A 13778-nucleotide genomic window follows, 5' to 3' on the forward strand; every position below is an offset into this window, starting at 1 on the left:
AACACTGAAATAGTGGTTCTCTGAAGAAATCAGGCTTTTATCTTCCATCAACTACAAACTAACAAAAAATTCTATTATTGGAGAATAATTAAAGACTTACCATAGTATCAACAATAATAATACCAAAGATAAATATTCACAATGATATTCTAATATGATTGGTCTATCTTAAAAATATCTTAGGTCATAATTTATCTTTAAACACTATTTCCCCTACAGTAGCTAATCTAACAACATGCATCTCCCAAAATCTACTTGCTGTCCCTCCCAACCCAACCATAAACACCTTTGCCTTTTCCTACTGCATTCACCACACTCCTCAATATGCACACAGAACACTATTCACTCTTGTGAATATGTTATAAAAATATATAATGTTTCCAATAGACTGATGAAAATCAGGGAAGAATCTGAAAGAAACAGATGCAACTCAAGAAAACTAACACTAAGGACCAATTTCCAGCAAAGCTGAGCAACCTAAGTAAAATCCACGCTTGCCCCCCAACTCTTAAACCACCCCCTAAAATCTTTATCTCATTTTGTAATACTCTGAAATCTCACAACATCCTTTGTTTTAAATGTAAAGTTTATGAAAATTCAAGAGATTCTTTGTGTTAACTAACTTAATAAGACTATTTTTCTCCTACATTGGATGAGAGGAAAGGCACTGTTGGAACAGGAAATACAGGCTGAAGGATCAATGGAGCAAGCAATGATTAAATATGAAGCACTGGGAGAAAGTAGCTGGGGTGAAAAGCTTGAAATACAATGGCATCTGAAAGAAGAAGCTGGGCTCTGAACACTTCTGAATTTGAATCTGGTTCCATTACTTATCATGTCACCTTAAGCAAGCAAGTAATTTATTTGCATGTGAAGTTGCTCTACTATAAAATAAGACAATATCTCCCCACAAGACAGTCTTATGTAAGATAGAGTGGCACAAGTACTCACATATATTAGATTCTTAAAAAAAAAAAAAAAAGCCAGTCCATGTTCCTTACTGAGGTAAGAACAGAAAGCACAAAAAAACAAAAAGGAGTAGACTGAGTAGAAAATGCATACCAAATAGAAACTCTTAAAAATTCCTCTTTGAAAACCAAGTTTAATCAAGAAAAGACATAAAAAGAAACTCTCATTCTTTTCTTCTCAACCATACTTAATTCCAAGAATCAAAACTTCAATGGTACTACTAAATATAAAATACTACATTATGAACTGTTTATATTAAAGATGGACTAAGAAGCAAGAGGTAGAACAGTAAGAAAAAAATTCTTGCTTTTAAGGAATTAGAACTTTTAATCTTTCTGATATCAGAGAATTTTATAGTATTAATTTCTGGGAAATATAATCAGTTTGGGACATTCCTGTAGTCTGTATCATATATAATATGTTAGGGCATGAGAAAGACATGCTATAGAAAACTTATGGCTTTCTTTCAAGATTCTACTTTTAGTATTAGTCAATTTTCATAATTGTTGAATTTTTAATGGAAAAAATTACCTGTCAAAATTTCCGTGTTTCTTGCGGCTATTGTTTTAACTTTTATTATTCCTGATTCAGCAGCCTACAAAAATAAAAACAATTAGAAAATAAAACTTATTATCAATATTAATTATCTAGGCATTAAATAAGTCATATACAATAGTTAAAATTACAAGTATAGTCAGTTGCTATCATCTTATTTTTTCAAAGCATCAGATACTAAGCCTAGTAGTGACATACACATAGATATAATAAAATATGATTAATTTGATTATTCATATACAAACTGTATGTTGCTTTCCTCTGCCTTAAGGAATATCTGAAATATCTCAACACTTCACAAGCTTAAATGTTTGGAAAATAAAAATAATTTAAAAACCTAATGAAAAAAATTTGAATTTCTCCTCCCCATCTCACACTCCCCTTTCTCTACCACAAATAAATTATAAAATGCTGCACGTGAAATTACTGTTTTGTATTTGAGGAGACAGTTTTCTTTTTTGAGTATAAACAACCAAGCACTTATTACTCTTTAGTTATAGTTTTTAAATATTCATTCCTATTTTCATAATGTGTATAAAATATTTCATCCCAAATGCTTAGCTGGCAGTAACTGCAATTCATATAGCATTTTATAGAACATCACAAGAACTGCACTAATATGTGAGCCACTGACTACATGTCACACTTGATATGTGACCAGTTTAAATTGAGTTGTGTTCTATATGTAAAATACACACTAGATTTTGAAGGTTTAGTATCCAAAAATGTAAAGTATTCTCTAAGTAAATTGATTACATTAGAAATAATATTTTGTATACACTGGGTTGAAACAAATAAATTATTAAAATTAAATGTCTGAGGTTTTGATCTTTATTTCCTGTATAGTAAACCCTCTTTTATCACTGAGCTACATCCTCAGCCCTTTTTATTTGGAGATCAGGTCTTGCTAATTTGCCAAGGCTGGCCTTGAACTTACAATCTTCTTGCTCCATTCTCCTGGGTTGCTGGAATTATAGGCCTACACCAATGTACAAATCTTTTTTAACTTTTTAAATGCAATTGAAAATTACACCTGTGGATTGACTGCATTTGTGGCCCACGTTATCTTTCTATTGAACAGCACTAACATAAAATATTGATATGTTATTTTCCATCACAAAAAGTCAGAATATGTTCAGTATCTAGAAACATGGCTATTTTGTATTTTATATTGGTCTGTGTACCTCAAAAAATAATACCTTAATAGTCAGCAGATTAATGCATAAAATAAAGAACACATAGTAGGTAGGCTATATCATGTGTAATAGACCTTTTTCACTTTGTTGACTTCTAACAGGTGCAGTCCTTGCTTGTGTTTGAAGAATTCTCTATTTCAAGAATTTTGGTAGAATACAAAATCTCTGTTACACTACTAAAACTGAAAATTCCAGATACTTGATTTCCCACATGTCCTAGCAGACTATGCTTACGAAAATAGATGCATCTATCAGGGATTTTGAATATGGAGGATAGTGGCACAGAAAAGTTAGAGACAAAATAATTCTTTCCAATAACAGCAACAGTGAAAGCAACATCTAGTTTCAGAGGGCAGCAGAACCAGTGGTGACCTGGAGTGACCAACACTATCAGTAGTGCAATCAATATCATCGAATCACTATTCATCAGACAGCAATAATAGTCTAACATACATGAGTTTTGCTGTGGTTCCAGCTGTTTACCCTCCCCTTGTTAATTTACTTTTTCTATAACTGGCTCCATCCATTCTTCTACCAATTCTGTGAACCACTCATTGTCCTATCAGTAAATTTTATTTCAGCTTAAATCAGCCATCCTCAGCTTTCATGCTCAATTAAGAAACACAATAGATACACTACAACTTCTAAAACTTTAAGAAATGGAAATGTCCCAAATTAACAAGGCTACTAGCAGAAAAACACAATCAAAATCAAATTCTTCAGGGAAAAATTGGTTTTCTAATTATTTGAGGCAATACATGTTAGAGACAGGGAGCTTACAAAAAATTCTGATGCTCAGTCTGCAACTCATTCCAATTGAATCAGAATGACTGCTAACAGAAGTCATATATCAGTACTTTTAAAAATCTTCAGTTGATTGTAATACACAGTAAAATTTAGGAATCCTCTGCAATACTGTAAGAAAGAGATAATGGTAATGGTACAACTGAGGTGGTAAAAAGTGGCCAGATTCTGAATATGTTTGAAGATTTGCAAATCACAGCACATTAACTATTGTAAAAATAAAAGAATACTGAAATACAGACATTATTACGCATGCTAAGTAACAGTCACACATCCTATCTCAAACTCTCTGGGGTAAATGTCTTATTGGGCCAGGAAAAGTTAATCTGTGGCCACTGAGATTTCTCCCACCATCACTTTCAAAAGTTTAACTTCCTTCCCAGTATAGCACTATATACCTTGAATATGTCCAAATTCAGTATTTCAATTTGCTTCTGTGTCAACCAAGATTTGATCAACTAAGCCTTCAAGAATATCAATGCTATCTGTCCAGAGTCTGTCACACCTTTTCTTTTGCAACACTGGGTATTGAACCCAGGGGTGCTTTACCACAGAAATAAACCCCTAATGCTTTTGCCCTTTTCCAAGACAGGCTGGCTTCAAATTTGTGATTCTCCTGCTCAGCTTCCCAAACTGCTGGGGTTACAAATGTGCACCACATGCCTAGCCTGAAATCTTGTTTCCAAAATCTGTCCTGTGACATGCTAGATGTTAGATGTCAACAAAGATTTCAAATTTGACAAACACTGTTTTGATTTCTTGAGAAGAATAAGTATTGATACATGACATTTTTAACAAATTTTTTTAAATCAAATAATAAGGAGAAGGAATAGTAGTATTTTTAAGTAGTCTGAAGTAGTGTTTTTGTTTGTTGGTTGGTTGGTTTGTTTTTGATTTTGGGGGGTTTGGTGGTGGTGTTGTTTTGTTTGCAATATTGGGGATTGAACCCAGGGGCACTTTACAACTGAGCCACATCCCCAGCCCTTTTTATTTTGAGACAAGGTCTCACAGGTTTCGCTACATTGCCCAGGCTGACAAGTAATATTTAAAAAAAAAAAAAAACATAACTAGAACTGGGCGAGGTAACACATGCCTGTAACTTGGGAAGTTCCCAGCAACTTAGGAAGCTGAGGCAGGAAGAGAGCAAGTTCAAAGCCAGACTCAGCACTTGGAGCGGTCCTAAGCAACTCAGTGAGATCCTGTCTCTAAATAAAATATAAAAAGGCTGGGGATATGGCTCAGTGGTTAAGCACCCTGAGTTCAATCCCTGATACCCAAATAAATAAATAAATAAAAATAAAATATATAACGAGAATTTTCATTCCTAAATTCAAGGAATTGACAAAAGATTATTTGTTAGCTATAATTAGACCTACATCATAGCTCCTCATTTTGTACATGCAAGTCTCTAATGTCAGAAGTGAAACTATAATATCTTATTCTCACTGGCATCAACTGTTTCTGGAAAGTTCCACTAACAATGTTTACTGACCACAGGTATATATATCAAGGTCCCCTAACTACTGTAGTATTATTTCATACCAAAGCCTAGCCTAGCCTACCATTTTTAGAGTATTCTGCATGACAAAGATCTTCAGAGTCAGATTTCCATCTATTTATCAAGGATTATAGGTGTAAAAAGAGTCTTTAATTCCTGCATTAAAGTATCTGCTATTTTGATCATATACAATGTAGAGAACTAATATACTTACATAGTTATTTTTTCCTAAATTGAGGAGGAGGAAAAGAGAAAGAAAAGTGGCTAGTTCTAAAACTTAAATAAATTATAGAGGTTAAGATTTTAAAAAAGATAAGCAGTCTAATATATTTCTGAGAACATTTATGAGTTGGGAAAAAGATGTTACTCCCACAATTAATATCAAGAAATATTTGCATCTTTTTTCTCAATATCCTTTGCTGACTCTTCCAAAAACACCTAGAATATCCCTGGCCTCATTTCTCATTCAATATATTCTTTCTGGGTAATTCCTAGTTCCATAGTTTCAATTGAAGACTCCTAAACTATATTCCTTTTTTTTAGGGGGGGGGTGGGTACTGGGGATTGAACCCAGTTTTACCACTGACCTACATCCCCAGCCACGATTATTATGTTTTTATGTTGAGAGAGGATCTGTCTCAGTTGCATACAGCCTCTTTAAGTTGCTGAGGTTGGTCTCGAACTTGTGATCCTCCTGCTTCAGCTTCCCAAATCATTAGGATTACAGGTAAGCACCACCACACCCAGTTAATTATATTCCTTTCTTGAACTGTCTCCCAAACTACAGGACTTAACTAACCAAAATGCTTAAAAGACACCTTAAATTTAAGATGGTAAAAAAGATGTCATCATCTTCCTTTAACCCCAAACTCCAACTTCTGCCAGAAAAAAAGTGTTTCTTCCTATAATCTGTTTTCTGAACAGCTGCATTACCCATCCCATCACTGATATCTAGGCTTTCTTTTTCATCCTACGTATTAAACCAGCCAAATCCCACTCAAATCCCACTTCCACAGTTCAGTTCAAACTCATTTTCAATCTAAAGGGATCTGTCTTGCCTACAATCTTGTCCTTCATATATTCAGTTTCTCAGCTTTTCAGTTGTTCCCCTGACCTACCTCTACTAGTGTTTCTGAAAACCAAATAGTGTAAGGACATCTTTTAAAAGGGGTGGGGTGGATATTTTAGCCTTGCCCAGTCACTGAATAACTTTAATATATGTAAATACAACTAAGAAAAATTTTTTGGTCTGCAGGTATAGCTCCATGATAGAGAGTACATGAGGCTCTGGGCTCAATCCCCAGCACAAAAAATAACAACAACAATAAAAACAGAAAAAAAAAAAAAAAAAAGAAACCTTTTTGATTTTGGTACTAGAGATGGAAACCAGAGGTATTCTGCCACTGAGCCACATCCCCAGTCCTTTTCTTTCTTTTTCTGTTTTATTTTATTTTATTTTATTTTGAGACAGGGTTAAATTGCTGAGTCTGGCCTTGAACTGGTGGTGATCCTCTTAGCCTCCCATTGCTGGGATTACAGGCATGCACCCTCACAGTCAGGGGGGGAAAAACAAAAACTTTTTATAGTTCTTAAATTACAAAGCCAACAAACTCACAAATTAAATCCAAACCGAAATTAGCACTAATGTAACAACACTATTCTGAAATTAAACCACTGCTAATGATATGAAGATAGATGTAGCCTTATGGCAGCAGATTCTTCCAATTTGGTACTCTTCTAGTATCATAAGCAAAAATCATTTCTTCCAACACTGTTTTCTACAACAACTAAAAACAAAAAAACAACAAAAAAAAAAACTTTCCACTTTATCTATGATTTATACCTGTGCTTTAGCCCTTTCATCTCATTATGAGTGTTTCTCTACTCTTAGCCTTTTTTTTTTTTTTTTTTTAATTTTGAGACAAGGTTTCACCTCACTAAATTATTGAGGCTGGTCTTGAATGTGTGATCCTCCTGCCTCAGCCCCCTGAGCTGCTGGGATTATAAGCATGTGCCACTGTGCCCAGCTGTTTCTCTAATTTGACTGTAAGCCATGAGGACAAAAAATGCACCTACTTCATTCTTCTCTCTCTACATTACAAATGTCTACCATGATGCCTTTCAAACAATAGTTTCTACCTGAATTTAAAAAAAAAAAAAAAGTTCTAAGTAGTATCAAAATCCAAATTCATTTATAATCAGGGGAGGAGAAGTGATTTTACTGTCTCATTAACAGAAAACTCCAGAGGTAAACAGCCAGAGAATCACACCATCAGGGCTGCTGTTTCATTTCTCTCACCCTCTTGGTTCTTCTTTGCTTATGATACTCGAAGGGGAACAAATTGGAAGAATCTGTATGGACAGGTGCATCCCCAGGCTGCTTCCAATCTTTACACAAAATGGCTACAGCTATTCTATACCTCAAATTTTATGACACTATCTAGAAGAGAGTCTCTTTCAATAGATTGAAAAAGAAAGAAGGAGGTTTTCCTCCCTAGGAGCACTTACTGACATTATGTGACTTGGGCAGCAATAAAGGTGGGATGGCAGAGATGGGAAGAATTTCAAATAGACTAAGCTACTCAAGGTACCATGGAAATAGGAATGAGATTAATTCATCAAAGGGCTAAAAATGACGGGAGAGTGCAGAATACCATCAAAGGTAGCAAAAAGGAATAAATGCTATGGAAGGAACTAACAAATGCCCACTACTAGAACCATATGCAGATTTACTTTTTAAAAATTTTTATTTTTAAATATTACTTCCCTTCACAAAAGCTCCTATTCTGGGTTTGTTTGTTTATGGTGGGGGGATACCCGGGATCAAACTCAGGGGTGCTCTACCAATGAGCCACATCCCCAGCCCTATTTTGTATTTTAGACAATACTGAGTTACTTAGCACCTCACTTTTGCTGAGGCTGGCTCTGAACTCAAGATCCTCCTATCTCAGCCTCCCAAGTTGCTCAGGCATATGCCACCACACCCAGCTCCTATTCTATTTTCAACACACATTTTTCACAACTTCTATGAGAGTAAATGTTCATATTAAAACAAATTTACCAAGGGTCCAAATTAATTATCCATATGACACAGCAGGAGAAATGTGAAATTCAAGTTAATGGCAATTTGGTTAACATAATATACTTATTAGACATAGGGAGTTATGTATGGTGCTGCCTAAAGACTTAGATGGCAGGTAAATAAAAAGACCATAAATCAGGACTGTGGTTGTGGCTCAGTGGTAGAGCACTGCCTAACATGTGTGAGGCACTCAGTTCAACCCTCAGCACCACATAAAAATAAATAAGTAAAATAAAGGTATTGTGTCCATCTACAACTAAAAAATTTTAAAACAAAAGACCTTAATTCTTTTCCTAAAGAACAATATGCTCATAAAGCAACTACTACAGTGAAACCAATGATTGTCTTCGGTAATTGATTACATACCTAAAGTTTTGAAAAAATTTTTTAATCTATACTCTCCCTTACACTCCTCTCAATACAAGCAACCTCCTGTCTATCACTACAACTACTTCAATAAGGCAATCACCACTTTTGAAAATCTGCCATCTTTGCATCAATCTTGCAATACCTTCTAATTCTTCCCAACAATACTGCCAAGATAATGTTACTAAATATGAATCTGATGACATTACTCTTTTTAAAGAGCTTTAATGGTTCCCGGTCATCTTCGGTATGAAATGTATTTTACATGGAATATAAATGTTATGGGCTAATTCATCTGCCAAGAATGACCAACCCCAACATTTTTAATCATACTACTACTAAACTTAGCTCAAGAATTACAAACTTTCAGTGGGCATGATGGTGCACACCTGGAATCTGAGCAACCTGGGAGGCTGAGGCAGGAAGACTACAAGTTGGAGGCCAGCCTCAACTTAGTGAGACCCTGTCTCAAAATAAAAAATAAAAATGACTGTGGATGTAACAGCTCATGGTAAAGCACCCATGTGTTTGATCCCAGTACCACAAAAAAAAAAATTTTTTTTTTAATTTTCAAACTCTCAGATTACACTTCCAGGCTCAGTTGGCTCCCCCTTACCTGTTACTACTGCATAGTGCCCACAAATAGGAAATGAACAAAAGTTCTCATTCAAGAAATACACAAATATAAAGCTTTAGAGGTCACTATCTCTTAAGGCCATTGAATATTAATTACGTAAAAGTGTCTTTCTGAAAGGTTTTAATGCAAAGAAAAAAATATTATACAAATGTTTCCAAAGTGGCTGCTTCAGATGTTCTGCCCTAAAAATGGGAGGGGGGGCTTGAAGGAAAAGAAGCAGAAAAATAGGAGAAATAATAATTGCTATTAATATTATTTAATAACTATCTTTATTATAAAGTAGCAGACTGAAATTATAGCCATTACAAAACAACTTAATATTCAAAGGATAGATACATAAATGAACATAATAAGGTAAGTAAGGGTAGGAAAACTCCAAAGGTAAAAATAAGACACTACCCTTTATCAATATGTTTTTTCTATAAATCTTTGTTTTTGTAACAAATTTGAAATCTTAAAACTCAGCTTATTAATTAAAAATAAAGATTTATAGTCAAGTACCATGGCCAAAAAAAGTAGAAATTATTTAAAACTTGCAATAAAGACTAAATATAAAATGTCTTACTTCATTGTAACTTATTTAAAAAGTATCCCTTCCAAGTACAATGCAATTAGATTTGTAATAAGTTCTTGAGGAGTTCAGAATGAGCATTTTTCAGGTAACACCTGTAAGCATACTGGGAGAATGTTAACTAGCAAAGAAAAAAAGGAAAAGCTTCTCACATTTAGAAAGGTTTTGCCTTAAGGTCTACCTAGCACCCAAAGGGAAAAATAAAGCTCCAAACTTACCAGTTCCTTAAAAAACAAAGGCCAAATTTTGGCATTACCACTAATTTACCAAGAAGTTTAAATTAGATCAAAATATTCATGAAAGTGAAGTATTTCTCCTTTAAAAAAAAATCATCACTATTTAGCTAATTACTTCATCCTTGTTTTAAGGCTATGACACAAAGTCATTTTTCAGTTCCCAAAGCAGGAACGTAAGCATATGTCACTGGTAAAGGAGTCAAGATTTTTTCAGTCAACAAATCCTAACAGAGTATGTATACTACATACAAAATTATGGTAAGAATTACTCTTACTTTATCATTATCACAAAGACTGGGTGTAATTACTAAATATGTCTTTAACCTTTTTAACTGAAGCAAAAGCTAATTAGCTTTAATGAAAAGTCCTAGGATTAGGAATAGGTTGAGTTCTAGAACTTTACTAATGACCTGTTTGGAACTCTGAATGCATTTTCCAATAGAAATAATTTAACAAATAGTTAATTAAATTCCCAAATTAGCCTACAAAGACCTACAGTATAAAGGGACCAGAGTTTTTATATGAATTCTTAGAACTAGGAACAATAAATTTTATTACTTATTGTTGAAATTACAAAACAGGATTTGAAATTTTCTAAATGAAAGCATATTTCTCACAATTAAAAATAATAATTCTTGAGGCTGGGGTTGTGGCTCAGTGGTAGAGTGCTTGCCTAACACATGTGAAGCCCTGGGTTCAATCCTCAGCACTACATAAAAAATAAAAATAAATAAATAAAGGTATTAAGTCCATTTATAGCTAAAAATATTAAATAATAATAATAATTCTTTAAAATTCTTTAAAACAGCCTAATTCCTCAAAATTACATGTTATAACTTTCAACAAATGATACAGTGAAAATAACGAAAATCAATATCAAGGCAAACTATTATCTGAAATAAAACATATGTAATAGCTATCATGCCAAAAGTGGTACATCTGATTAGGTAGTATTAGATAGTGTTTTCTTACTTTATTTACTTATTTATTGTGTGTGTGTGTGTTTTCTTACTTTATTAAATACAAGAAAGAGTCTGTTAAAGAATGATGGAGTTAGAGCACTTATAGTAAAATTAGGATTCCTTAGAAGCCTAAAATCCAAGCTTTATTAATCAAGTTCTAATTACAGAATATTTATAAGGATAAAACAAATAAATATAAAATCCCTTGGTGAACTCTTAGGGCAAATAATAAGTGAAACTGCAGGTATTCAAAACTATATTTAATAGAAATAAAAATTAAATAATTACCTTTACAACATCACTGAAATGTCTTATTCAAAAAAAAAGGAAATTTTAGATCTTTCTAAAATTTAAAATAATTAAGTGGCATCTTAATTTAAAAAAAAAAAAGCCAATAGTGATTAAATTTTAAATTCAATTCAGGAACTATTTGGAGCTTTTATTTGTGTAAATTTTTAATGAGCTATCTAACAACACCCTTTTAATCTGACCATTTGCCACACATAATCTTATATAACCACATTTTACCCGTTTTACAGCTGAAAAAAAGATTTTTTTTGAAGCTCCAAGAGGTTAAGTAAGATGTAAGGCTGGAACTTAAATTCAGGTCCATTTGCTTTGACTCCAAACCCAACTGTCCGCCAAGGTACTGCTCATAACAAGAAGGTTTAATTAACATGGTTCCTGTAGGTATCAACACTGTCTGTAAATTAGGTGGGTCTGTATAATCCGTTAATAGTTCATGGGATTGATAAGAGATAAGCTGATGACACATACCAACAAGGAAAGCAGTTTCCAATCGAGTGTTATACTATACAAGTGAGAAGCACAGATTTCACAACAGTGATATTCATTCTTAGGAATGAGAAACAGACATATAAGTTTTTCAATTCTGGCTTGGCCTGTCCCGAGTTTGAAAAAGACCCGAAAAGCTGAATTACTGAATTGGCTCACTCCATCAACTTCATTCCTAAATCAGGACGACAAGAGAGTGGAAAAAATCAAATCGCCCCAGACCTCTCCGACACTATAAAAAGTCGGTACAAATCACCTGCAAAGGTGAGCGACAAATGAAAATCAAGACCGGACTGGAGGCTGAGAGAGAAGGACTGGGTCTAAGAGGACCAAACAAGCTCGCGGCGCCTTCTCCCGACGTCGCCCGAAGCTTACCTCCTTGACAGGTGGGAATTTCTTCTTGCACTCCAGTGACAAGGCCCGCAAGTCGCTCTGCATATTCTCCAGCAGCTTCTTCACCGCCTCGGGGCTGTTGGTGCCAGACATGATCACTCAAGGTCTGAGCTAATTTCAGAGCCGCACAAATAAACTGTGGCACTGTCAACTCCTTGGGTCGCCTCCAGCCCTTCCACAGCCCGCCTCTTGGGCTCCGCAGGGGCTCTGCCGGGCCTGGGCTGCGAACCCGGAGCGTGCCCGAGCGCCCCCCGCAGCCTCTTTCTAACACCCCCGGCTCCTCTCGGAGGCGCCCCCGCAGTCGCCCAGTCTCGCTAGGCTCCGCCAGCGCTGGCCCGGGAGCCCACAAGGTGGGCACGTCCGTCCCACGGCAGCGGGGCCCCGCCACACCGGGCGTCACCAGCCAACCTGGCAAGAACCTTCAGCGCTGGCTCCCCAGACTCCCCAGACTCGCCGACGCCATTAGCCGAGGCGCCCACAATTCCGCGCGCGGCCGGGACACGTCAGCTGCACTTCCGGGTACCGCAGCCACCGCCCCCGCCGCGGCCAACCCGGGCGGTCAGCGGCTGGCGGGGCAGGGAGCGCGGCCGCACTCCGGCAGGTCCGGTTCCGGGTGGCAGCGCCCGCCCCAGCCGCACCCCTGGCGTCCTAGTAGACTTAGGGCAGAGTCTGCGGCGCCGACGTGTGTTTAGGGACAAATGCCTCCGTAGGGCTCCAGGGGACTCTGGCGTAGCTCTGCGTGTGGGGGTCCGACGTTTCTGTTTTGGTGTGAATAGTTTGCTTCCTTTTGAATTAATTTGAATTTGTCTTATCACTCTTCGTTTCTGCCTTTTCGAATCCCTGGACTAATGTCCCCACATCAGCGCCCACCTCCTGTTAATTATTCCTCGCCCCCCCCCCACCCGTGGACCTAAATGGCAAGCCCGCCATTGAGTCGTTAAAGCGCCATCCGTGCAACTACTGCGAAGTCGGCTCTTACGTTATCTGTAAAATGGTCAATTAAACTGTCCTCGGTTCCATACCCTCTGCTCCCCGGTCAAGCAAAAGACGAAATTCCTCTAGTCTGCCCTGTCCTTTTTTTTAACATTGGTTTCTCTCCCACTAAAAGAAAAGTTTCAGGCGAGTGGGGCTTCCAATTTTTTTTTTTCTACTTTTCTGTTTTCGTACCTAGTGTTTTGCCAGAGCCTACAATAGCACGTAGTAAGTTGAATGAATGAATACCCTTTTAAAATCAGGGCTTTGAGGCTCAAATTTAAAAGCCAGCCTAAAAGCCCTTATTAGATCTGAGGTGCCAAATAAATGAGAGGTAAAAGCTAAAATCTTCGTATGTTTCTCCGAAGATCCAGGTTAAATCTACTTTTACCCAAAGCATTTCTCAGTTGCTGAGCAGAGAGTAAGATAATTTCACGTTTTTTCCTTCTGGCAAGCAAAGCAAGGAAGATGAAGTTGGCAGATGAGGTACGAGAACAGCAGTTTGAATCATCTGTGCCTAATACACAACCTGTAAGAAATGGTTGAGAAATCCTGTTTTTAAGTTTTATGTATAAAAGCCTCTAAATTTAAGGGGGGGGGGGGAGACTCAGGTGACAGACATTATTCTTGAGGTCCCAGGAGTTTTTTATTTTTAATGAGCCAATAATTGGACTAGTAATCTAAATCCAAGCTTCCTCTTAGGGTCTTTCCCTATGTAGCCAACTTTTTGTTTTAAATTTTT

General features: G+C 36.4%; 1 protein-coding gene across 2 annotated transcripts in view; it reads right to left on the reverse strand.

Moving 5' to 3' along the window:
* The window catches only part of Mon2 (MON2 regulator of endosome-to-Golgi trafficking), a 110344-nt gene extending 97815 nt beyond the window's left edge, over positions 1-12529 (reverse strand). For both annotated transcript variants that reach the window (XM_026392979.2, XM_026392977.2), the window contains exons 1-2: positions 12047-12529; positions 1501-1564 (exon numbers count right to left, since the gene is read on the reverse strand). In XM_026392979.2, coding sequence (XP_026248764.1) covers positions 1501-1564; positions 12047-12157 — 175 coding nt within the window. In that variant the 5' untranslated portion in view covers positions 12158-12529. The remainder of the gene's footprint in view (positions 1-1500; positions 1565-12046) is intronic.
* Between the last annotated feature and the right edge of the window lie 1249 nt (positions 12530-13778).

The sequence above is a fragment of the Urocitellus parryii genome, chromosome 5 (assembly GCF_045843805.1).
Source record: "Urocitellus parryii isolate mUroPar1 chromosome 5, mUroPar1.hap1, whole genome shotgun sequence".
NCBI classification, from domain to species: domain Eukaryota; kingdom Metazoa; phylum Chordata; class Mammalia; order Rodentia; family Sciuridae; genus Urocitellus; species Urocitellus parryii.